The 26,598-nt window shown below is 41.1% G+C and overlaps 2 protein-coding genes and 1 pseudogene across 5 annotated transcripts in view; 2 read left to right on the plus strand and 1 right to left on the minus strand.

Moving 5' to 3' along the window:
* The window catches only part of LOC127487250 (phosphatidylinositol 3,4,5-trisphosphate 3-phosphatase TPTE2), a 34,695-nt gene extending 12,060 nt beyond the window's left edge, over positions 1-22,635 (plus strand). Inside the window, exons 9-13 of the mRNA XM_070048955.1 lie at positions 3,178-3,283; positions 4,896-4,987; positions 8,928-9,020; positions 14,915-14,985; positions 17,163-22,635. Of these exons, the coding sequence (XP_069905056.1) occupies positions 3,178-3,283; positions 4,896-4,987; positions 8,928-9,020; positions 14,915-14,985; positions 17,163-17,265 (465 nt within the window). The 3' untranslated portion in view covers positions 17,266-22,635. The remainder of the gene's footprint in view (positions 1-3,177; positions 3,284-4,895; positions 4,988-8,927; positions 9,021-14,914; positions 14,986-17,162) is intronic.
* LOC127487263 (uncharacterized) overlaps positions 1-26,598 on the minus strand; it is a 47,932-nt gene that overhangs the window by 4,976 nt on the left and 16,358 nt on the right. Inside the window, exons 2-3 of one of the 4 annotated variants that reach the window (XM_070048948.1) lie at positions 6,284-6,435; positions 2,776-2,911 (exon numbers count right to left, since the gene is read on the minus strand). The gene's annotated coding sequence lies outside the window, so the exon portion shown is untranslated. Of the gene's footprint in view, positions 1-1,113; positions 7,757-26,598 lie in introns of those variants that run through there. The other 3 variants (XM_070048947.1, XM_070048946.1, XM_070048949.1) reach the window with 3 other exon arrangements.
* LOC138843640 (RNA-splicing ligase RtcB homolog pseudogene) lies at positions 22,383-25,377 on the plus strand (annotated as a pseudogene).

Below are 26,598 nucleotides of genomic sequence, written 5' to 3' on the forward strand. Positions count from 1 at the left end.
GTTGCCTTTGATTTCCCCATAGAAGAGGAACTGAGTCTTTCACAAACCCCTCCTGCAGCAATGTTGCCCTCTCAGAGAATCATGAGAACTATTTCTAGATGATTTCCTTGTGAGAGTGGTTGGGGAGGGAGAAGGAATGTCTATATTTTGATGGTTAAAGAAAAAAGAAAATAGAGGCCGGCACCATGGCTCGCTTGGTTAATCCTCCGCCTATAGTGCCGGCATCCCATATGGGCACTGGGTTCTAGTCCCAGTTGCTCCTCTTCCAATCCAGCTCTCTGCTATGGCCAAGGAGGGCAGTGGAGGATGGGCCAAGTGTTTGGGCTCCTGCACACCCATGGGAAACCAGGAAGAAGCACCTGGCTCCTGGCTTCAGATCAGCGCAGCGTCGGCCATAGCAGCCATTTGGGGAGTGAACCAATGGAAGGAAGACCTTTTTCTCTCACACTGTCTGTAACTCTGTCAATTTAAAAAAAAAAAGAAAAAGGAAAATAAACACTTTTCAAAACCTCTAATATACCCCAAATGCTTCTAAACTTAAAACTATTTCATTTAGGATTTATAATATTTATGTGGAGATTGCTGAATTTTTTCCTTTTAAAAAGATTATGGAAATTTTCAAACATATGCAAAAAAGACAATTATACAACAAATCCATTTTTACTCAACATGCCACTTTATCTCATAACTAACCAATCATGGTTTATTCATTCTCTCCCCTCTCTATCCAAATTCCTCAACCCTATTCCACTCTGTTTTACCAAACCTGGGTTATTCTGAAGGAAATTACACCCATGAGATCATTTTATCCCACAAGTATTTTGGTATGACATCTAACATAAGGTCTCAAGAGAACCCAAAAATCTTAATACCATTTATCACATCAAATGCTGTATGCCTTATAAAATCTTAATAATTTCAAATTTTGAGTTTATTTTTAAATTTTCATAATTGTCTAAGATACTTAGAAAACTTTGTTTCAGTTACAATACAAACAAGGCCCATACATATCATTTGGATGCTACCTCTCTTAGGTCTCTTTCTGTTTCTGTTTCCCATCTCATTTTTATTCCTTGTGATTTGTTTATTGCAGAAATCAAAACATTTATCTGATAGAGTTTACAACAGTCTAGACTTTATTGATACATGCTAAGGGTTTTATATTCATTACCTAATTCAATAGGCACTGTTATGAATCCCATTTTACAGATTATGAAATTGAAGTTCAGAGAAATTAACCACTAGAACCAAGAACTCAAATCTAGATCTGTCAAATCTGAAGCCCAGTATAGTCCATGCTGTGAACAGCTTCTATTTATTGTCCCCCTAAAACCAAAGTGAGAGCTGATTGAGACTCTTAGGGAGATGTGAATGTAGCTATAAATGAGAGACTTTCTTTGAGTGAAGTGATGGCAACTGAATAACTACACTGGGCTTTGAAAGCAGCACACAGTAACTTCTCACCCTAGATCTTTGGTTAGGACAAAAGAATTCAGCCTTTACTCACCAATACTTTTCTCCCATACCTAAGCCAAAGAAAACAAAAAACAAGATATACATACACCCTTGGATAAAAGTAATACATCAACCTACTGAAGTCCATCTTTTATCACGCCATTTCCATGCTCAAAATCCATGATGGCTCCCTGCTGCCAATGGCAACTATATGTTCTAACCTAGCTCTCAAGATCTTCTGCGGCCGGTGCTGCGGCTCACTAGGCTAATCCTCTGCCTTGCGGCGCCGGCACATCGGGTTCTAGTCCCAGTCAGGGTGCCGGATTCTGTCCCGGTTGCCCCTCTTCCAAGCCAGCCCTCTGCTATGGCCTGGGAGTGCAGTGGAGGATGGCCCAAGTCCTTGGGCCCTGCACCCCATGGGAGACCAGGAGAAGCACCTGGCTCCTGCCATTGGATCAGCGTGGTGTGCCGGCCGCAGCGCACCAGCCGCGGCGGCCATTGGAGGGTGAACCAACGGCAAAAGGAAGACCTTTCTCTCTGTCTCTCTCTCTCACTGTCCACTCTGCCTGTTAAAAAAAATCCTCTTCAATTTGATTTTTCAAATTTTTTCTTCATTAAGTGCTGTCACATATCCTGTGCTCTAAGACAATAAGACCCTTTGCTATTTCCCAGCTTGTCAGCACTGTGTATCTTCATGCTATGAATCTGGTGGCAGGAGCCAAGGGTATGTGAAATGCAGCTCCTTCACTGACTCTCCCCATACATCTCCCTTTCTCCATTTCTCCTTTAGTCCTGCACAGTTATCCTGACTTTAGTCCAGAACTAGCACACCATATGCTACACCTGAATGTCTTCTGATTCACTGGGATAGCAATAGAAGAACTCAGCTGCAGACTTCAGATTTGGCAAGGCCCTGGGGCAGAGGTTCCTTTATGTCAAGTGATGATTCTCCAGACACCATCACATTCTGACCCTCCCAGTGAGCCAGTCTCCTGGTCACATTACATCTATCCCTGAGTTAAGAACTTGCATGAGACTATCTCATGGCTGCCCTTTCTCATAGAAAGTACAACACTTAATTTTATTAAACTTCCCAATGGGGAAAGAAGAATCTGTGAACTTCTGAGTCCTGTTGGTTCAGTGCCAGAACTGTTCAACTTCCTTAAGAAAGACTCAAGGACAGACCTTGTGAATAAGTTTATCACAGAAAGAATGAAACCAAGAAAATTCCAGAACTTCTTTGCAACAACAGAACTGAGAAAATGATAATTAAAGAAACTCTAGCTGGCAGAGGCAAGGTAAAAATGACCAAGAATCTACCTGAGAGATGTTGGTCTCCTCCTGAGTTTGCAAATACCATTCTTCCATTATCATAGGCTATTCTTCACCCAATCACAAAGCTTCCCGTAACTCAGTCACATCCTTGCTTCTATCCACACATGGATAATGGTGTAGTCTAAAACACAATCATAATTATAAGCACCCTATAAGCCAGACCTGATTCCTTTCTGGTTTCCTCCCAAAGCACTTAGTTCAGTATTGTTTCCTAAGGTAGTTTTGAGGCCACATACATAAAAACACTCTGTCTTATAACAAAATCCAGCAAGTGATTTCTTAATTTCTTACTGCCCTTACCAAGCTCTATGCCCTGCCCTCACAATAGGAATTTCTGATTTTCAGCTTTTCTTCCTCATGTAACCTGAAGCTTTTGTTTCTTTGCAGAGTAGATATGTTGGATATTTTGAGAATGTGAAAAATCTCTGCAACTGGACTCTCCCGCCAAAAAAAATCCTCACGCCATACAAAATTATCATTTATTCAATTCATAGTAAGTGTTTTTGTATAACTGAAAAACTGGGCAGAAGCAACAATGTTCCCATTCTTTGGGAAGATTTGCTTGTGGATATATACAGATGAGCTTTACTAGTACTAGGGCATCTAAAGAAATCTTTGTGAGTTTTAAACCATTTCAGGGAAGTCACGGGCATTTCAGCCTAATGAAGTTTTAACACCTTTCTCTCATAGGAACAATGAGAATAAAATAGTTTCTCAAAATTCAAAGCCTAAAAATCATTTAAAAATTTGGGAATTTTTGTGTCAGTCGGATATTATATCCTAAGATTATGTCTTCTTTCTTAATATCACTTTGGGTTTTATTTAAACCTTGTAGAAGGGGCCAGTGCTACGACACAGTGGGTTAAAAGCCCTGGCCTGAAGTGCCAGCATCCCATATGGACACTGTTTCTAGTCCTAGATGCTCCTCCTGATCCAGCTTTCTGCTATGGCCTAGGAAAGCAGTAGAAGATGGCCCAAGTTCTTGGACCCTTGCACCCACGTGAGAGACCTGCAAGAAGCTCCTGGCTTCCTATTGGCACAGCTCTGGCCGTTGCGGCCATCCTGGGAGTGAACCAGCGGGTGTCTCTCTGTCTCTACCTCTCTAACTGTCTTTCAAATAAATAAAATAAATCTTTAAAAAAAAAAAACACCCTGTAGAGACAATGCTTACAACTGTAAGGTGCAGATCTGGAAAAAATAGGGAGTTGCTCAAATTCACAACTTCAAGTTATTGTAGGTGAAGTTGTGTGGAATTTTATGGCATGATTTGCTTATCTCAGACTAACATGAAATAGAGGATTGGAAAACCTCAATCTCAGGGGCCAGCATTGCGGCATAGAAGGCTAAACCACTGCCTACAGTTTTATCATTCCACTTAAGTGCTGTTCCAAATCCAGATCCCTGTGGGTGCACCTGAGAGCAGCAGAGGATGGCCTGACTGCTTGGGCCCCTGGTACCTACAAGGGAGACTCAGATGGAGTTCCAGGCTCCTGGCTTCAGTGTGGCCCACCCATGGATGTTGTGACCATTTGTGGGAGTGAAGCAGTAGATGGAAGATCTTTGTCTCTCTCTAACTCTGCCTTTCAAACAAACAAATAAAAGACAATCTGAGATCCAAGATCCTGGGTGTTCAGCTTTCCACATGTCTTAGCTTGTAAACCAACTCAGGAAGGACTGTTGGACAAGTTAAAATTCGTCCTGCACCCGTGTAAATAAGCGGGCCAAACTTACTGGGATCAGTATGATTTTTGAATAAAAATAATCTTTCAAATGGTTGTGACAACAAGAGAAAGGAGCTAGGGAGACTGAGAAGAAAAAGTGTGAGAGGCTCTTAGATGGGTAATGTCTGACTGCACACTTTCCAGCTTTCATTGTCTTTGAGCTCTTTACTCTGCAAGTTGTAGAAAAGTGATAATGCAAACAACTTTTCTACATAGAAATGCAAACTGGATATGTTCAGTGGAATGCAATTGGCTACTAGCCCATTTGCATCTAGTCGTAGGTTCATTGCATCATTTACTATATGCTTGTGTGTGGTACTTTGAACCAGCTAGAATATTTTATTGTTTCCTCATTAGTGTGCCTATCTTTTTAATTTTATACAGATGTTGGAAAAGGCGATGGAAGTGACCTAAAAATTCAAATAACTACAAAACAACAGACAGTCTTTTCATGTTCATCTTCTAAAAACTGCAAGGTAAGAGAAAGCATATGAATTGAAAATTCTGAAGTTTTTTTAAAGCTCAAAGTTATATCAGCATGTTGGCCTCCTGAACCATCACTCACCACAAAGAAGATGTTATGTTGCTTTGTAGTTACCATCCAACATGGAAACCGTAAGTATGGATGCAAACCAGAGCTAACTTAACCAAATTGTTTGAAAAAAAAAAGGGGGGAGGGTTTCCCAGGGTATTTTCTAAAATATATATCATTGTAAATTGTGGCTTTGCCTTTTAGGTTCCCACAAATGCTGAGCATGTTACCAGGAATCTATCAAGATTTTAATTTCAGATTGTAGTTATTTTTAGCCATATTTTTTTCCTCTTGGTCATTTTACCTTTTACTGTCCAACACTAAAATTTCAAATTGTAGCATACAAGAAAATCTCCTAGGGGCATGTAAAGATGCAAATTCATTATCTGTGCCTCCAAGGTATGATTCAGGAAATCTGGAATGGGTCTCAGCTATCTGTAGATATAGCAATGCTCCAGATGACTGTAACCAACAGTCCTGTGAGTTAGCGTTATGAGAAACTATGTAAGCATATGGATGAAAGAGGAGTCTCTTTACCCAAAGCAATGGGACCCTAGTAGACAATGATCTGCTAAAATGTTGAAGTGATGCCTAACTATATAAAGACTTTTGTGGAACAATAATAAAGCTTCTTTCATGAGTCTAGGAACTGTAAACATTCAGAAGACCCTCCCATGCTTCTATTCCTGACACTAATCCTCCTTGTCCTGTCCCCCTGTGTTGGTTTTGTTTTGTTTTGTTTTGTTTTGTTTTGTTTTGTTTTGTTTTGCCTCTCCTAGCTGAGGGCATTCACCTGGGCCTGATCCTTGACATTTGTGTTTTCATTTCTGTAACTACCCCATTCTTGGTTACTCTCAGCCATTCCCCTTCTTTACATTATTATTTGTTCTTTAAGCCGTGGAACATATATTAATGAGCACTCACTGTTGCTACATGTAGAAATTACAATATGGACAGTCTTTACCCCAACAATCCAAAGTTAGTCAAATCCAAACTTGCCAAATGGAGCTTTTCCTCTGCTACTGCAGATGGCACCATCATTCTTTCACTCAGGTCTTCACACGTGGTATTATCTTTGATTCTCACTTTGCCTTCTCCACATAAATCCAATGAGTCACCAATTCCTCTGATTATTCCTTTGAAATTTTTCTTCATTCTCCTTTCCTTTATGTTTCCACTGCCACTGTTTAGTCCATTTGCTCGTTGCTCTGACAAAGTTTCTAAACAATGGTCTCCTTACCTTGTCTTTCTTCTTACACATTGTAGTGGGTAGAATCCTACAACATGCATCTTGAAGTATTGCTCTCATTGTGAAGAGCTGTATGTACGTCAGAAGACACACAGTTTATGCACAGTTAAAGCCAGTTAGCATCTTTGGGTCAGCATTCTTATCTGAAAAATAAAGATGACATCTCAAGTGTTGTGAGAATTAAGTTAGGTAATAAAATAAAAATTTGTCAACTATAAATTACCAAGTAGATGTTAATTCATGACAGTAGTCAGGATACTTTGACACATAAAATACCCCTCTCCCCAATACTCTCTAGCAACTTCACTCTTATTTCCATGGATCTTGAACTCTCAAGATACAATAACCATATCCAACCTGAGCTTATTTCCATCAGCAACTTAAGCTGCAGAGATTTTTCCTTGTAAACCGGGTCATCCTCGCAGGTTCTTGGAATATAATTCTAATTTCTACTTCATGTTTCTGCTTGTCTTTTCCCTCTCCTCTGTCCCAATGTATGCACTAGATTCTATTTTCAGTGCTCTCTTTTATTTATTCAAACCCTTCCATACTCAACTCAGTAGCTATCTCCTTGAAGAGTCTCTACTCTATGTTGCCTAATAATACCACCCCCTGCAGTTCATAACAGCACACTCAGTCTTCACCATGTAGCCTGACATTAGTTATACTATTATTCTTTACATGCCCAGCTCCCTGAAGGGACCGACTGAGTCTATATCTTATTATGCTTTTCACAGGGCCCAGCGTAAGTCTTTCTCATTTTCTATACCATTATTGTATAAAAATAAATCTGTAACAAAGAAATATTTAGTATAATTCCAAATCTGTTCCTCCTGGAAAGTTTATCGTTAATCACTTCATTTAAAGGCCTGCAATGGAGCTTACCAATGATCCCATCAAAAACACATGATTTTGGATTAAGCATTCTGTATTGCTTCTTGAATGGCAGTGTCAACTTTAAAACTAAAGATTTGAGTGTATTATCAAAAGTGGTCCAACTTATGAAAACCATAACACATTAAACAGTAATGTTTACGTGACTAAACTTAATTGAAAATAAATCAAAGACTTTGCTTTTCAAATGTGTCCCAATATCATGCTCAATCGGACTTGCCCCAAATGGTGGAGTTAGAACTGTGCCAGGGGATCCCAATACAATCCCATCAAGGTGGCATGTACCAATGCCATCTCACTAGTCCAGGTGATCAATTTCAGTTCACAATTGATCACACTGATAGGTCTAAGAGTCAAAGGGATCACATAAACAAGACTAGCGTCTGCTAATACTAACTGATAGAATCAAAAAGGGAGAGAACAATCCATCATGGGAAGCGGGATACACAGCAGACTCATAGAATGGCAGATGTCCTAAATAGCACTCTGGCCTCAGAATCAGCCCTTAAGGCGTTCGGATATGGCTGAAGAGCCCATGAGAGTATTTTAGGCATGGAAAGCCAAGACACCCTGGGGAAAAAAAAAAAAAAAGAAGAAGACTTAAATGACAGATCTCTGCAAGTGAGATCCCAGTAGAAAGAACTGGGCTCCATCAAAGAAGGAGGTACCTTTCTCTGAAGGGAGGAGAGAACTTCCACTTTGACTATGACCCTGTGGGAATAAGATCGAAGTCAGCGAACTCAAAAGGCTTCCATAGCCTAGGCAACTCATGACAAGAGCCTAGGGAGATTACTGACACCATAAACAAGAGTGTCAAATTGTTAAGTCAACAACAGGAGTCACTGTGTACTTACTTCTCATGTGGGATCTGTCCTTAGTGTGTTGTCCAATGTGAAGTAATGCTATAACTAGTACTCAAACAGTATTTTGCACTTTGTGTTTCTGTGTGGGTGCAAACTGATGAAATCTTTTTAATATATACTAAATTGATCTTCTGTATATAAAGATAATTGAAAATGAATCTTGATGTGAATGGAATGGGAGAGGGAGTGGGAGATGGGAGGGGTGTGAGTGGGAGGGAAATTATGGGGAGGGGAAGCCATTGTAATCCATTAACTGTACTTTGGAAATTTTATATTTACTAAATAAAAAATAAATAAATAAATAAATAAATAAGTGTCCCAATATAATTTTGAAACAATGTTACAGAAATTTATAGACTTGCAACTTTACAGAAAAGAGAGTTTATATTTACTTTTTTTAAAGATTTATTTATTTATTTGAAAGTCAGAGTTACACACAGAGAGGAGAGGCAGGGAGAGAAAGAGTCTTCCATCCGCTGATTCACTCTCCAGATGGCTGCAACAGCCAGAGCTGCGCCAATCTGAAGCCAGGAGCCAAGAGCTTCCTCTGGGTCTCCTACGAAGGTGCAGGAGTCCAAGAACTGGGCCCATCCTCCACTGCTTTCCCAGGCCTTCACAGAGAATTGGGTCAGAAGTGGAAAACCGGGACTCAAACCAGCATCCATACGGGATGCCGGCACTGTGGCCTGCAGCTTTACCCACTACACCACAGCGCCAGCCCCGACAGGTTCTATTTATTAATATATATAGTGAGTTTGCTATGAGGCTAAGAGTACTTGATAAATACAGAAAGGCTGAATGAGTGAAAACCACTTCAGTTTTACAGATCCCATCAGCAGCTAGATTTTTAGCTCTGAATTTCATGTGTTCATTCACAGATATTTCACGATGTCGAAACTGACAAAGTCATTATTGAATTGTTGAACTGTCCAATCCTATATGACGACGTTAAAGTCAGATTTCTCTCTCGGGTAAGTAATCAAGAAATTACTTCTGCTGTTGTACTTGTTTGCTCTTTTGATTGATTTTGATTTAGGACTTCTATTGCTACAAATCCCAAGAGCAGAGATGAGAGACTTCAATCCGTAACCAGGAATAAGAAAGCATCATATCACTAACATATTTTCAAAAAAGAAAAACACATGTAACCTAAGATATTTTGCTCTTTTTTAAAAAAAGTTCTATATAATTCACATGTATGAAGCTCCTTTGTGTTTTTCTAAATTCTACTTGATATATATATATATAAAACTAATCAAAAAACTCACAAAAACCAAGGAGCTAAAAAAACGTGTTTTTACTACATAGCAGTGACAACTTCTTTGTTTTATACCTTTAAAATACATTGCTATAAACTGAATGGGACTTTGCTTTTCTCGAAGTTGATGCTTATTACAAATAGTATTCATTAACCCTATATTTAACTTAAAATTAACCTTATTTTAACACTATATTTAACCCTATATTTAACTTCAAATAAATAAGAATGCCTTTCATTTTCTTTACTTGAACATATCTGCATAACTTCTACTGACCAGCCATAAATTGTTGTGTTTGCATATTATTCTGCATATAACAAATTTATAATCCTCAATAGTTTCTTTTTTATGTTTTTAAAAAACTTCTATTTAATAAATATAAATTTCCAAAGTACAGCTTTTGGATTACAGTGGCTTTTCCCCCTATAACCTCCCTCCACCCACAACCATCCCATCTCCCACTCCCTCTCCCATCCCATTCACGCAAGATTCATTTTCAATTATCTTTATAGACAGAAGATCAATTTAGTATATATTAAGTAAAGATTTCAACAGTTTGCACCCACACAGAAACACAAAGTGTAAAATACTGTTTGAGTACTAGTTATAGCATTCACATTGAACAACACATTAAGAACAGAGATCCTACATGGGGAGGTAAGTGCACAGTGATTTCTGTTGTTGATTTAACAACTGACATTCTTGTTTATGGCGTCAGTAATCACCCGAGTCTCTTGTCATGAGCTGCCAAGGCTATGGAAGCCTCTTGAGTTCGTCGACTCCAATCTTATTTAGACAAGGTCATAGTCAAACTAGAAGTTTTCTCCTCCCTTCAGAGATATAGGTACCTCCTTCTCTGATGGCCTGTTCTTTCCGCTGGGATCTCACTCACAGAGATCTTTCATTTAGGTTGGTTTGTTTGTTTCTTTTTGCCACAGTGTCTTGGCTTTCCATGCCTGAAATACTCTCATGGGCTTTTTTAGCCAGATGCAAATGTCTTCAGGGCTGATTCTGAGGCCAAAGTGCTGTTTAGGACGTCTGCCATTCTGTGAATCTGCTGTGTATCCTGCTTCCCATGTTGGATCATTCTCTCCTTTTTAATTCTATCAGTTAGTATTTGCAGACACTAGTCTTGTTTATGTGATCCCTTTGACTCTTAATCCTATCATTATGATCAATTATGAACTGAAATTGATCATTTGACTAGTGAGATGACATTGGTACATGCCACCTTGATGGGACTGAATTGGAATCCCAACATGTTTCTAACTCTACCATTTGGAGCAAGTCCGATTGAGCATGTGCCAAACTGTACATCTCCTCCCTCTATTATTCCCACTCTTATATTTAACAGGGATTACTTTTCAGTTACATTTAAACACCTAAGAATAATTGAGTGTTAATTACAGAGTTCAACCAAAGGTATTAAGTAGAAGAAAAAAATAGTAAAAGGGATAAAGTATTAAGTTGTTCATAACAGTCAGGTCAAGGGCTGATCAAGTCATTGTTTCTCATAGTGTCCATTTCACTTCAACGGGTTTCCTTTTTGGTGCTCAGTTAGTTGTCACCGATCAGGGAGAACAGATGATATTTGTCCCTTTGGGACGGGCTGATTTCACTCAGCATGATGTTTTCAGGATTCCTCCATTTTGTTGCAAATGACCGGATTTCTTTCTTTTTTTTTTTTACTGCTGTATAGGATTCCATAGAGTACATATCCCATAATTTCTTTATCCAGTCTACTGTTGATGGGCATTTAGGTTGATTCCAAGTCTTAGCTATTGTGAATTGAGCTGCAATAAACATTAAGGTGCAGACAGCTCTTTTAATTGCCAATTTAACTTCCTTGGGGTAAATTCCAAGGAGTAATCCTCAATAATTTCAATTCATATTCCTATGAAGTCATCAACCAGAACTGCCAACAAGTATGCTGGGCAACTTAAAAGTTATTTCTTGTACCTTCCTTCATCCCCTGCTTGCTGCCTGTTGGAAAAGAATCTTGTAAGTATTCAGATGGTCACTGAGTTGAAACAAGTCTGGGTAGTTACCACACTGGCTGGTGGCCTCCTACCTAATGGAGCTGCTCTAAATTCTCAAACAGTGGTTTCTAAGTAGAAGCAATGGTGTAAAGGTCATTGGCCTAGGGTACTTGGGTAACATCCAGCCTCTGATTATGAAAGCACTCAAAATGTCAGATATTTCTATCATCATCAACACTGTATCATCTTCAATAAGTAGGGCTAACTATTCAGTGCAGCTGTTCCTTATAGAAATGGTTGATATTTGTTGAATATGCCAGTAGTTTGGTCTTGAGGGCTCTCTGGAGGGTGGCTGTAAACTGTAGCCTGCCCTGACAGGACTGCAGGTGAGGTGGTCATGGAGGTTTACACTGTGCTTTTCACAGGATGCTTCATTATCCTGGCAGATGCCTGATGCCTAAGTGCCTGACTGTGAGCAGCAGCTGTGGCTCTCCCAGGAAACCTGTTTTCTTCCCAGAATCTTTTATTTAAAGGATACAAACTTCATGCATTTCATAAATCCAACTTCAGGAACACAGTGATTTATGCCACCATACCCGCTCTGCCACCCACACTCCTACCACTCTTCCTCCTCCCTCTCAGTCCCATTCCTAATTTTTTACTAAGATCTATTTTCAATTAACTTTATACCTATCTGATTAACTTTATACTAGGTAAAACATTCAACAAATAGTATGGAAAATAAAAGTGTTCCTCAACAGTCAAGACAAAGGCTGTTCAAAGTCACTGCATCTCAAAGTGTCAATTTCACTATAATAGATCACCTTTTAGGTGCTCTGTTAGTTATCACAGATGAGAGAGAACATAAGGCATTTGTATTTTGGGGACTGGCTTATTTCATTAAGTATAATGTTGTCCAGTTTCATCCATTTTTTTTTTTTGCAAATAACAGGAATTCATTTTTTATTCACTTTATTTTTTTGACAGGCAGAGTTAGAGAGAGAGAGAGACAGAGAGAAAGGTCTTCCTTTTCCCTTGGTTCACCCTCCAAGTGGCTGCTACGGCAGGTGCATTGCGACCAGAGCACTGCACCAATCCAAAGTCAGGAGCCAGGTGCCTCCTCCTGGTCTCCCATGCAGGTGCAGGCCCAAGGACCTGGGCCATCCCCCACTGCACTCCTGGGCCACAGCAGAGAGCTGAACTGGAAGAGGAGCAACCGGGACAGAATCCGGTGCCCCAACCAGGACTAGAGCCAGGATGCTGGGGATGAACCAACAGTAAACCAAACCCTAAACTAGTAGAAAAAAAGAAAAAACTAAAATTAGAGAAAAAAAAATTCAACAAAATTGAATTCAAAAAACAATACAAAATATCAGCAAACTGAAGAGCTATTTTTGAAAAAATAAACAAACTATTGGCCCAGCTAACCAAAAAAAAAGACAGAGTAGACCCAAATCAACAAAATTAGAGATGAAAAAGGAAATGTAACAAAAGAAACCAAGAAATAAAAAGAATCGTCATAAGATACCCTAATCCCATGTTGGTGGGAATGTAAACTGGTAAAGCTGCTCTGGAAGACAGTTTGGAGATACCTCAAAAATCTGAATATAGACCCACCATTTGACCCAGTCATCCCACTCCCAGGAATTTACCCAAGGGAAATGAAATCAGTAAACAAAAGAGTTATCTGTACCTCCATGTTTATTGCAGCTTGATTCACAATGCTAAGGCATGCAATCAAAATAAATACCCATCAACCAAAGACTGGATAAAGAAATCATAGGATACATACACTATGGAATACTACACAGCAGTAAAGAAAAAATGAAATTAGTTCATTTGCAACTAAATGGATGAATCTTGAAAACATCATACTTAGTGAAATAAGCCAGTCCCCAAAGGACAAATACCATATGTTCTCTCTCAACTGTGAGAATTAATAGAGCACCTAAAACAAAATCTGTAGAAGTTAAATCAACATTCACTTCAAGAAGGGATGACTTGAGCTCCCCTTATCTTGACTGTCGAAGAACAGTTTTTGTTATTTTTCCTTCATACTATTTTTTGAATTTTTTACTTAACAGTTAACCATATATATGTATATGTATATATATGTATATAAAGTCAATTGAAAATAGATCTCAGTAAAAAATAAGAGTGGGAATAAGAGAGGGAAGAGGAAGTTTGTAACTGTAAAGCTCTATAATTCTGCATATATTCCTGTGGACTTAATTCTAAGGGTACAGTTTAAAAACTTGTCATGGGACTCCAAATCCCATTAAGCCTGATGGTAAAAATCCCATCTTGGTTGTTAAAGTGGTCATATTAAGTGTTAAAGTGATCATATATATATATATATATGATCAAGTGCCTGGTAATAATAATAGAATTAAAAAAGAGAATGTTCCAACATGGGAAGTAGTTCACACAGCAGACTAACAGAATGACCATCACTTCAATAATACTCTGACATCAGATTCAGCTCTTCAGTCTTCCTGGTCTGGCTGAAAAGCACATGAGAGCATTTCAGGCAATGAAAGTCAAGACACTGGCAAAAAATGTGCTACGTGAAGGAACTCTGTAGTGAGACCCCAGCAGAAAGAATTGGCCATCAAAGAAGGATGTACTTTTCTCTAAAGGAAGGAGAAAGCTTCCACTTTGCTTATGCCCTTGTCCAAATACTGACAGTTAGTGGACTTCCAAGGTTTCCATAGCCTAGGCAGATCATGTCAAGAGCTTCAGGTGGTCACTGATAATCATACATAAGATAAATTGTTAGTTAAATTAGTTGTTAAATTAACAAAAGGAGTCACTGTGCACTAACACCCCATGTAGGACCTCTGCCCTCAATGAGTTTCATTATGAGTTAACTATAATACTACTCCTCAGTTTGTGTATGTGTGCAAACTGTTGAAATATTTACTAAGTATAGGTCATATGGTAGGTCTGTGTACAAAGTTAAGTGAAAATGAATCTTAATGGAGAATGAGACTGGCAAAGGGAGAGGGAGGAGGTGGTGGGGTGGGAGTATGGGTGGAAGGGTGGGTATGGTGTGAAGAATAACTATATTTCTAACACTGTACTTAGGAAATTTGTATTCCTTAAAAAATAAATTAAAAACAAAAAAGGCAGAGAGAAGAGACTGCCCATCGGCTAGTTTATGCCTCAACTCCCCACAAGAGCCATGGCTGGGGAAAGCTGAGGCTGGGAGCCAGGAATTCAAATCTGGTCTCCCATGTGGGTTGCAGGGACCCATCACCTGTTGCCTCCAGGGTGTGCACTAACAGGAGGCTGGAATCAGGAGCTGAGCTGGGACTTGAATCCAGGAACTCTTATATAGGATGTGGGTGTCCCAAGTGGCATCTTAACTGCTATGCCCAAAGCCCAGGCTATCCTTGAAATTCCTGATAGAAACAAAAGGACAAAGCAACAGCATTCTATTAGTCTCCTCCTTGTCTCTAGGTGTATTATCAAGGAGTGCTGCCTATTTAATGGGTACAGTTGTTAGAGCAGTATATAGAGGCATAAATGAAGGGAAGACGCCAAAGAGATTATTCTGTGGAACTAGTTCTTGGTATCAATTTTACTATGAAAATAACCATTTTTTCTTTAACCATGTCTTTTTAGAATCTCCCCAAATACTACGACAACTGTGCATTCTTCTTTTGGTTCAATACAGCTTTCATACAAAATAACAGGTATGGATATAGTATAAATCCAATAGAAACAGCCTAATCAATGCCTGTGTGTAAGATATAATGGCCATTCTTTTGCCAATTGTTATAATCTCTTCATTACACTTATTCAATGTGATTATTTAAAACCTAGATGAGACTCAACTGTTGCATGATCCTCATGGGCCATGCCAGAGAACTGTGTTCTAAGTTACAAAGGATTAAAATCAGATCCTGAGTATGGTGATAACGTACTCCCAGTAAATTCAATATGATTATGCACAGTACCTTGAATTCAAAATATAGCAGGTCCCCAGTAAGTGCTGATCCACTTAGAAGCAATCATCAACCTATGCTAATCTAAAGCACAATTTCTGGAGGCTCTCCCAAAGGGAGAGCAAGTTCAATGGGGGAGCCTGGATCCAAGTCATGGTACTGATGTAAGGCTGCCACAAAACACACCAGACACCAGAGTTAGAGGAAAGGTTTATCATTGGGTGGGGGGAGCCAGATGGGCTGGGGAAAGAGGGCAAGAGGGTAAGAGAGCAGGAGAGCATAACAGAAAGAGGGATCAAGAGAGAAAAGAAATAATTTATTAGTCTCCCAATTGCACATTTTTCTAACAACTCAATCAGGAAACTTTTTATTAAAAAGCATTTATTAAGTGGATTTCAAGGTTATCATTCCAAAGACCTTTTTACCCATACCTGGAACTCATTCCTGAATCTAGAAATGCTCTACTTTGGGGTTATGTTCTGTGGGGGTGAAAAGATGGTATCAACATACCCTACAACCCAAAGGAAAAGATACTTTGAAAATTATTCAAGTTAGAGTGAAGTTGGTTGCAATTGCATGTGGCTCTATTTGATATTCATCACATCCAACCCTACTCTGCTGCAAATCTGAACTGGCTCGAGTGCCATCCCAAGTCCTATAAGACAGCAGAGGGAACATCTCACACACACTCCTGTGATACACGCACATTTAATAGATTTTGAAGGCGAATGCTGCATTTCATGGAAAATTTTTATGCATTTATATCTGGAAGTAAACAAACAATAAACTTTGATTCATTACATGGGCAAAGTCCCTCAAATAGAGAAACCTGGTGCTACTCCTGAAAAATGGCTGTTACTACAGTGTACAGTTTTGTCCTTTGAAACAATGTGTTCATACTGGAGAAGCAATATTAGATCATTTTTATGTAAGTTTCTAAAGATTTCTGTAAGCTTTACATGTACACACTACTTGGCAAAGCAGATTTTATAGCTATCAGGATGTTGTTTGGCAAAAAACACCAATGTCATTCTTAAAAAAAAAAAACAGTATTATTGGGTTTTATTATTCTTTAAAGATTCATTTATTTGAAAGTTGAGAGTGTTGTGGCACACTGGGTTAAAGCCTCTGCCAGGGAGAGGGAGAGGGAGGGGGAGAGGATGAAGAGGAGGAAAAGGGAGAGGGAGAGAAGGAGAGGAGGCAGAGGGAGAGAGGGGAGAGGGGCAGAGGGAGAGGGAAGAGGGAGAGGAGGGGAGATGGAGGCAGAGGAGGGAGAGAGGGGAGAGGGGAGTGGGAGAGGGGAGATGGAGAGGGAGATGGAGACATAGAGGGAGAGGGAGAGCATGAAGAAGGGAGAGAAGGGGGATAGAGGGAGAGGGAAGTGGGGGGAAGAGGGAGGAGAGGGAGAGAAGGAGAGAGAGAGGGAAAGGGAGAGGCATGATGTAGGCAACAAATGTCCAAGCCATTGGGCCATCTTCTGCTGCCTTCCCAGGCCATCAGCAGGGAGTTGGAGCAAAAGTGGAGCAACTGGAACTCAAACAAGCACTCCAATATGGGACGCCAGCATTGCAAGTGGCAACTTAACCCACTATACCACAATGGTGGCACTGTTATTGGGTCTTATTACACATCAAGCCTCTGGTGGCATTGTCATCTATGCAAACATGCTTTATCAATCTTGGATGTCATTAATTCTATAACAGGAGATGCTAAAAGATTTGGTAGTATGTTGTCACTGAGGTACTTGTTAGCGAAGATGAAGGTATTCTGTGAGGGATGTGGAGGAAGCCAAGTAAGACACAAAAAAAGGCTGAGGTTCTAAATGTGGTGAGCAAGGCTTTTCACGAAGGCCAAGGGGGCCTACTGCAGGGCTTGACTGTTAGTCCTAAAATAAAATGTAATGTGTGCTTGCTTTTCCTCCTTAGGCTGTATTTAAGACGAAATGAATTGGACAACCCACACAAACGAAAAGCCTGGAAAATTTACAGTTCATGTTTCTCAGTTGAGATGTACTTCAATCAGACCTAAGGTAATTATCCTGTACCTGGTACTCTTTTTAGTGTAGCTCCTCTTATAACACACATCATATGCTTCCCAATCGGTACCACACATGTTTTCCAAAGCTATCTATTTGTAGGCACATATACTGACTTTTGTGCATGTATATAATTGTATATAGTTGAGAAATTAAACATTAAAGTGTCAATGGTGATTTTTTAAAAAATGTATTTATTTGAAATGCAGAGCAACCGAGAAAGAGTGAGTATGTAAAAGAGAAAAAGAGAGAGAGCATATCTTCCATCCACTGGTTCACTGCTCAAATGGCCACAGGACCAAGGCCAGGAGCCCAGTACTCTTTCCAGATCTCCTACATGGATGGCAGGGGTCCAGGCACTTCAGCCATCTTCACTCCCTTCTCAGGCACATTAAGAGGAAGGTGGATCAGAAGCGGAGCAGCTGGGAGCTAATCTGCACTCCAACAGGGGACACCAGTTACAAGCAATGGCTTAACCGGCCACACCACAATGCTGACCTATATTTCTTTCCTTTTTAAGTAATATACTTCATGGGAAGTTTCCATCTTATGATGAGATAAATGAGAACAAAGGGCAAAGGAACATTAGGTTATAATTCTGGATAACTGTGATACCAAACTCTTATATCAAATGATTGATTTTATTGTCTCATCAATATGTATTTACTTACACATTTTTGGGAAAGTATTTAACACTGCTTTGTTTCACATTTGTAACTTCAGATTTTCAAAAAGCTAATTTCTATTTTCTTCCTCTACTTGATTTGCAAACTCTCTGTTACCAAACATCAACGCAGCAGCAAAGACTAAAATTTAAACCCAGGAAAGAAAAATGTTTCACACACCAGTCCCCAGCACTGACACACTGTTCTCTTGTTCCAAGTACTATACAGGTAGCTTATGTGACAAACTTCAGTTACACACACACATAGCAGGAGGGTAATGCAATCTTGGTAAACACAGAAAATAAAGAATTATCAGTAACTTCTTTTTGTGTGCAAAAGACAAAAGAAATAGTAAATAATTGGAATTATTTTAAAATCCATCAGTCCTGCTCAAACCAGCTTCATCCATGCCTGGGGAACTCTGAGGAAGACAGCCCTGTGGCCACAGGGAATCACTTTTTCTTGACTACTGTTGCTTTAAGTACTTTTATTAAAATTCATTTTTATTAAAAGTTTTTGTGAGGCCAGTGCTGTGGCTCACTAGGCTAATCCTCCGCCTACGGCGCCGGTACCCCGGGTTCTAGTCCTGGTCAGGGTGCCGGATTCTGTCCCGGTTGCTCCTCTTCCAGTCCAGCTCTCTGCTGTGGCCCGGGAGTGCAGCGGAGGATGGCGCAAGTGCTTGGGCCCTGCACCCCCATGGGAGACCAGGAGGAAGCACCTGGCTCCTGGCTTCAGATCGGCGCAACGCACCGGCCATAGGGCCACCTGGGGGGGTGAACCAACTGAAAAAGGAAGACCTTCCTCTCTGTCTCTCTCTCTTTCATTGTCTAACTCTGCCTGTCAAAAAAAGTTTGAGATGACATTTTAAATTTATATTACAGTCAAAGGTTTAATGTTCTACTGAATAAAAAGTTCAAAAAATAAAAAAAAATAGAAAGACCATAGTCCAGCAGAAAAATAGGTGAGGACTATAATCAATAACCAAGTGAAAAGATGTCCAACTTCACTCATATAAAGCAAATTTTAAAAGTCACAGAAGCATTCTTACCATTGGAGCATATAATTCTTATCAATCTGTTGGTCAATCATTTAATACAAACTTTAACCCTTTCCATTTCCCTTTCCTTTCCTTCCTCCTCTATCATTTTCTTTTAACTTTAGCTCCCATGCATAAGGGCAAACATGTAGTATTTACCTTTCTTCTATGGCCAGCTGATTTTGATCAACATGATGTCTTTCAGTTCAAACCATTTTGCTGCAAATGATAGGATTTCATTCTTTTTTTATAGCTGAAGAGTATTCCATTGTGGTATATGCATGTATGTGTATGTATCACATTTCCTATATCCAGTCACCTAATAATGGACACCTTGGTTGACTGCATTTTGGCTACTGTGAACAGGGCTGCCATAAGTATGGTGGAACATGTATCTCTGATAAAATGATTTATCCAGGAATGGGACTGCTGGTTCCTAGGGCAAATCTATTTCTAGTTTCTAAGGAAATTTCCATACATTTTCCACAGTGGCTGCACTAATCACATTCTCACCAACAGCATAAAATAGTTCCCCTCTGTCAACATCACCAACATTGTTGTTTTCTTTCTTTTGGATAACAGCCATTATGAAAGAGGTGAGGTGATGTCTCATTGTGGTGCGGATTTGCATTTCTCTAATGGCTAGTAATGCTGAGCACTTTTTCATTTATTTTTTGGCCATTTGTACTTTTTTGAAAACTGTTTATTCAAATCCTCTGCCCATTTCTTCAATGAATTGGTTGTTTGCTTATTGTTCAGTTTTTAGAGTTGCTGATCTATTTTAGATACTAGCCCTTGCTGGATAAGCAGCTTGGAATATTCCCTCCCAGTCTGTTGGATGTCTCTTCACTCTGTTGTTTCCTTTGCTGGGCAAAAGCTTCTGAGATTCATATAAGGCCATTTTGTTTACTTTTACTTTTGTTGCCTGCATTTTAGGTCTTAAGAAGTCATCTACTCCATTGCCTTGAAGTGTTTTCCTTGTTTTCTTGTAACTATTTCATAGTCTCAGGTCTTAAATTTAGGTCTTCAATCCAAGTGAGTTTTGTATCTGGCAACAGACAGGAACCTAACTTCATTCTATATCCAATTTTGCCATTACCATTTATTGAAAAGACTATCCTTCCTTTAATGTTGTGTTCCGTCTGGGCACTTTTGTCAAAAATCAGCTGTCTGTATTCATGGGGATTAAATTCTGGTCTCTCTACTATGTTTCAGTGGTCTATGTGCCTGTTTTTTTTTTTTTTTTTTTTTTTTTTTTTTTGGACAGGCAGAGTGGACAGTGAGAGAGAGAGACAGAGAGAAAGGTCTTCCTTTGCCGTTGGTTCACCCTCCAATGGCCGCCGCGGCCGGCGCGCTGCGGCCGGCGCACCGCGCTGATCCGATGGCAGGAGCCAGGAGCCAGGTGCTTTTCCTGGTCTCCCATGGGGTGCAGGGCCCAAGCACCTGGGCCATCCTCCACTGCACTCCCTGGCCACAGCAGAGGGCTGGCCTGGAAGAGGGGCAACCGGGACAGAATCCGGCGCCCCGACCGGGACTAGAACCCGGTGTGCCGGCGCCGCTAGGCGGAGGATTAGCCTAGTGAGCCGCGGCGCCGGCCTGTGCCTGTTTTTATGCCAGTAGCATGCTGCTTTTATTACTATAGCTTTGTAGTATGCTTTGAAGTCAGACACTGTGATGCCTGCAACTTAAATTTTTTTCCCACGATTGCTTTGTCTATTCTGGGACTTTTGTAAAATTCCAAGTGAATTTTTAAGATTTTTTTCTTTAAAGAGTTTCATTGGTATTTTGATAGGAATTGCGTTGAATCTGTAGATTGCTTTGAGTAGTACAGATATCTTAATATTCTTTCTATCCACGAGCAAGGAACTTGTCTGTGTGTGTGCGTGTGTGTGTGTTCATGATTTCTTACATTTTATAGTGTTCATGGTAGAGATTTTTCACTTCTTTGGTAAATTTATGCCTAAATATTCGATTTTTTGATGGCTATTGTGAATGGGACTTTTTTCTTGATTTCTCTTGCCCAGTTCATTACTGATGTACAAAAAGTTACTTTTTTTGTATGTTGGCTTTCTAACCTTAGACTGTATTCATTTATCAATTCAAATGCTTTTTGCTAGAGTGTTTAGGCTTTTCCATGTACACTATGTCATACATGTCAACAGGGATGTTTTGACTTCCTCCTTTGCAATTTCAAAGTTCAATTTCTCTTCCCAAATTGTGCCTCAAACTTCCAATACTACATTAAATAAGAGTGATGAAAGTGGGCATCAAAGCAACTTAAGTCTGTCACACTAGCTTTCTTGGTGGAAATACACTACTACTTTCAGGAAGGGACACGGGTGCTGAAATTGCACCAATGTTAAGAACTTAAAAAAAAAAAGAGGGAAGGAAACTCCAACTTTTAAGAATTTTTTTAAAGACTTATTTATTTAAGAGGCAGTTACAGAGGGAGAGACAGAGAGAGAGAGAGAGCTCCAATCCTCTGGTTCACTCCCCAAATGGCCACAATGGCTATAGCTGAACGGATCTAAAGCCAAGAGGCAGGAGTTTCTTCTGGACCTCCCATGTGGCTGCAGGGGTCCAAGCACTTGGGCCATCTTCCACTGGTTTCCCAGGCCATAAACAGGGAGCTGGATTGAAAGTGGGGCAGCCAGGAATTGAACTGGCACCCATTTGGGATACCAGCACTGTAGGCTGAGGCTTAACCTTCTACACCACAGTCCCAGGCCAAAGATTTATGATTTTGAAATAGATTACTGCTGAGGTTTCTCTTCCCCAACCCTCTGAGATTCATCAAAATTCTGGCAGTCATGTGTCGCCACACTAGTCTGGGTTTGCTCATGTAGAGCACACTTGTTGAGATCTCTCGGGATACTGTGCTCACATGGCCCAAAGTGAACAATTCTTTGAGCAACATGAAAAACTTCTGTGATACTAGTTTTCTTAAACAGTATCTACTAACTTAGAATAGGATTATCCAAAAGTTAATAGCAAGCAATTTAACCACTTTAGAAACACGGAGAGAGATGTGGAGAGTAATCCTACTAGGGCAAGATTCTTAACTGCAGTGTACACACACATACACTTTTGTCACCTATGGTGAGATTACTTTACATGAGGAATTCTTGCAGTAAGTGAAATGCTTCTTGCAATAAAACTACCACCTGAAAACATTACTGTACATCACTCTTGACTATTCCTGACTGTTGGTTCTCAGTATAGATACAAAGCACATAAACAAATATCGTGGTGCCAAGTGGCTGAACAGAAGCTAAAAAAGAACCATGCAGTTCAGTACTCGGCAACACAACCAAGATGTATGACCCAGTATTTGAAGCTTATTACAAGATTACTTTTAGGGGATCTCCCCACGGGGAAAGGAACCTTTACTATTTCTTCTCCCCCTAAAATGGATCCAGAGCAATTAACCAATGTTACCGCAGTGAAGAAGTTTGGACCCTGCTGTCTCAGCCGTGTCCTGAGGAGGGTGCTAGTGAGCACCTGCCACAGGGCTGCTTTCCACCATCGAGAAACTTCCCAGGGCCGCATGGACCCCCCTCATGAGAGGGCACAGAGAGCAGAGACTCTACCAAAAGTAGACACCAACCTATCCCACTGCTGTTGATGTGATCGCATTTATCTAGCTTATCCTTTGACCTCCCTGATACAAAGAATGATCGGCTCAGTTCACAACCAACAAAGAAGAGATAGCCTGGCACTTCTCGAAGTAAAGTGCTTGAGAGTCCGTGGAATACTTGAAGATATACCTTCAAGTTAAGGCTCTTCAGAATAAGGGTATCAGCTTTATACATACATAACTCACTCTGTCTTCCTGGAAATTTAAAACTGGGAAGGAGGAAGGGTGTTCTTTTCCTGGGTGACTCACAGGCAGTACTCAATGTTGAGGTAAGAGAACGCCCTTCTGGGCCCAGCACTGTGGCTTTGCTGGTAAAGCCACTGCCTGCAGTGCTGGCATCCTAATAGACATCAGTTCCAGTCCCAGCCGCTCCACTTCTGCTCCGGCTCTTTGCTATGGCCTGGGAAAGCAAAAGAGGATGGGCCAGGTCCTTGGGTGACTGCACCTGCATGGGAGGCCGGTAAGAGGCTCCTGGCTTCAGAGCTCTTGGCCCAGCTCAGGCCATTGCAGCCATTGGGGAATGGGCCTGAGGATAGAGAACCTCTCTCTCTCTCTGTGTGTGTGTGTGTGTGTGTGTCTGCCTGCCTCTGCCTATCAAATAAATAAACTTAACAACAACAAAAAAAAGAGTATGCCCTAAATCCTGCATCTTAACAACTGGAAGAGCAGGTTGTTTTGGGGGATGCTTCAGTGTTCTCCCTTACCACTGATGGGAAAATAACTCTCCTGCTAGAAGCAGAATGCTCAGGCATAAAGTAATATTTGATTGGTGTCTTAAAGAATAGGAGACACCACGATTCTCCAACCAGTAACTACACAGAGACTTTTCTGGAACTGAATGAGGGACAACACCCTCATTCCATTTTGTACTCCACTCAGAGCCTACATTCTTTTGAAATTCTTTTTTTAATTTAATTTTATTTAGGAGACAGAGAGAATAGGACAAAGCTCTCATAAACTGATTCACTCCCCACATGTCCACAATGATCAGAGTGGAAGCTGGGCACCAGGAACTCAATCCAGGGCTCCCACATGGGTGGCGGGAACTCATTACTTGAGCCATCATCTGCTGTCTCCCAGAGTGCCCATTAGCAAGAACCTGGAATCAGGAGCCAGAGCAGGGAACTGAACCCAGGCACATTGGTGTGGAATGCAAGCACCCTAACCCATGGCTTAATGGTTGGACCAAATACCTGCCCCCTTCGGATATTTTGAACAGAAAAATGTATTGCATCTATTGATAGCTTTGCCAAAAGGGGGGAACTAAAAGAAAAAGGAAATAAAAACTTCAGTGATTTAAAACCTAGAACAGATGACGAAAACCGTATCGTACATGATTTTTCTGATCTCTCCAAATCAGTTGGTGTGTACTAAGAAGGAGGGTCCCAGCATCAAACTTTAACTAAATAAGATCATAACAAAATATTAATAATATATCATCTCTAGATTTACCTTCCCACAAATCACACAATACTAAATCATATAAACATTTTATAAGTAGGTTTATTACAAAAAGCCACAGTACACACATCATTAATGTAAGTTAAACATGCTACTGTAATTGGTTTGGAGAAAATCAGAAACAACCCTGAAGTGTAACAGCCAGGTAGTTAAATACAATGAGATCCAGGAAGAGGTTAAAAGAATGAGATGAGCAGAGCCAGAAGCTTCCACCACCACTGTCGGCGTCAAGAGTTGTGCCTGTAATGATGAGCTCCAGCTCCTGGAAACCATCAGTAAAAACTGCTAGAGGATCAAGAAGGGCTTTGTGCGCAACACGCAAGCTGACGGAATTTTCTATGGGAATTTTCCGATGCTTTGGAGAAGTTGTCACTCAGGGTGCTGGTGGCAGCTTTCTGCCAGCTATAAAACAGAATGGCAGTGTGGCAACCCTGCCTGGGATTGTTCATCCATCTGCTGCGTGTCCTGATGTCTATTCAGGCTATGGGTTTGCTGCTGGGAATATTGCAGTCTTTGAGACAAGTGACCCTGAAGCAATGGTATCCCTGGTGGTGTTAGATTTGACTTTAGCTGTAGTGTCTGCTGATTTAAATGAAAAAGATGGCCAGCCTGTGAAGGAGCAACTTGCCCAAGCTGCATTTGACCACATCCCTGTTGGCATGGCATCAAAAGCTGTCATTCCAGTGACTGCCAAAGACATGGAGAAGGCCTTGGAGATATGTATGGACTGGTCCCTACAAGAACACTATGGTTGAAGATGAGATTTTCAGTGAGCATGCTGCTAAGAAAATGAGCTTCAACCATAAGGGACAAGTGTGCATGACGACCCACAGTGGCCACACAGGCATAGGCCACCAAGTAGCCTCAAATGCACTGGCAGTTGTGCAAAAGGCCAGAAAGACAGACAAGATTACAGTAAATGACCATCAGCTGGCTAGTGCTCAAATCACTTCTGCAGGTCAGGCCTGCCTAAAGGGAATGGTAGTGGCTGGGAACCACACCTGCTCCACTGCTCTTCCATGACTTTCTCAACTCACTGGGTATTGCTGTGGATTCGTTCTGAGAGGAAGAGTCATCACACAGACACCAGGAGTCAGGTGATAACGGGCCAGAGGTCAGCAGCCTGTAAACTCATTAATTTCAGCTGGTACAGCAGCTTATATAACAGGCAGCCAATCCAGTCAAGGGGCAGTTTATGCCCTAACCAATCACAGCCTGTTGCCAGGCAGGCTCCATTGCCAGGAGGGTTCCAAAGCCATTCCTGAGTAACTGACGCTCACTTGCCAGCGGCCACCTTGGCATGGCCTTCTCATTCCACCACATTTCCCCCTTTTCATTTATTTTTGAGCAACGGGAGGCATGATTCTTGGCCATACCATTGTTGACCCCATTTCCTTATGGTCTCCGTACGTGGCTGTGCCTGTCTTAGGTTGTCCCTCAGGGGATCTCACCCATCATTGACTAACCAGCCCTCAAAACAGGAGACTACAGGAGTGCTTGCTCAGAGGGGGGTAGGAATGAGGAACAATGGAAATCAGGAATGGTGTGACCGCACACAGGCTGTGAGCCATTTGAGTGGCTGACCAGAGCTAGTGGAGTATAAAGCAGTAGCGGATGTGGCTATGGGCAGTTCCTCAGGAAAGGATGATAGGGCAAGGGCTTGACACTCAGTAGCAGGTGCATCCGCTAACAAGGCGGACTCTCAGTCTTGTTCAGCTGGTTCTGGTTGACTGTCAGTTGCAGGCTTGATGTTTCTGGCTGGTACCCAAATGGGCTGCCCCGCATTCTCTGGAAAGACACAAGCATATCTTCGGCCCTTGTAGCAGAAGCCTTTCTATGGGTGTTGGTATCCAGGGCCTGAATTCTGCGTCTGCTCAGACATTAACGGCAAACATGTGGGTGGGATGGGGTCTAGCAGCTGCCCTTAGAGCCTGGGGTGCCCAGGGATGGCCACAAACATGGGGATCCTTATTGGGTGCGGGTGGGATGACCTCGCATGGGTTATCACCTCGAGGTCGTCTGAGTTCATCCCACATCTATTTGGGGGGTGGCTGACTAGGCACTGCTGCCTTCTCTGCTGTCCTGTCATTTTCACTGTCGGAGCTCTCTCCCCCTAAGTCATCAACTGTAGCCTGTGAGGCAGCGGCCTGGAGTGATAGGCTCTTATCACTCACAGATTCATTATGTTTGGTAATCTGGGTGAGCTTCTGAGAGGGGGGTATCTTTCCCATGTTTGAACACTTAAGAATGGCACACCACAACTCTAGCCAAAGGAAAGACACACACAGCACTGCTGCCATAACAAAACCAATTCCTAGCAACTCAGTGGCTGATGGCATTATGCAGGGGGTTCACTACGTTAGATGAACAGACAGTGGTGTATCAGATCCTAAGTAGGTCCTGTGCTTAGTGGGAGACTTCCTTATTTGTTAGGTCAAGGCTGTATGCACACACGTGTCTCTGGAGCATCACCTCAATACAGTGAAGGAAGATGACTTGGTTCTGAATTCTGGGATGATCAGTCCCT

Source organism: Oryctolagus cuniculus, chromosome 9 (assembly GCF_964237555.1).
Source record: "Oryctolagus cuniculus chromosome 9, mOryCun1.1, whole genome shotgun sequence".
In the NCBI taxonomy this organism is placed as follows: Eukaryota; Metazoa; Chordata; class Mammalia; order Lagomorpha; family Leporidae; genus Oryctolagus; species Oryctolagus cuniculus.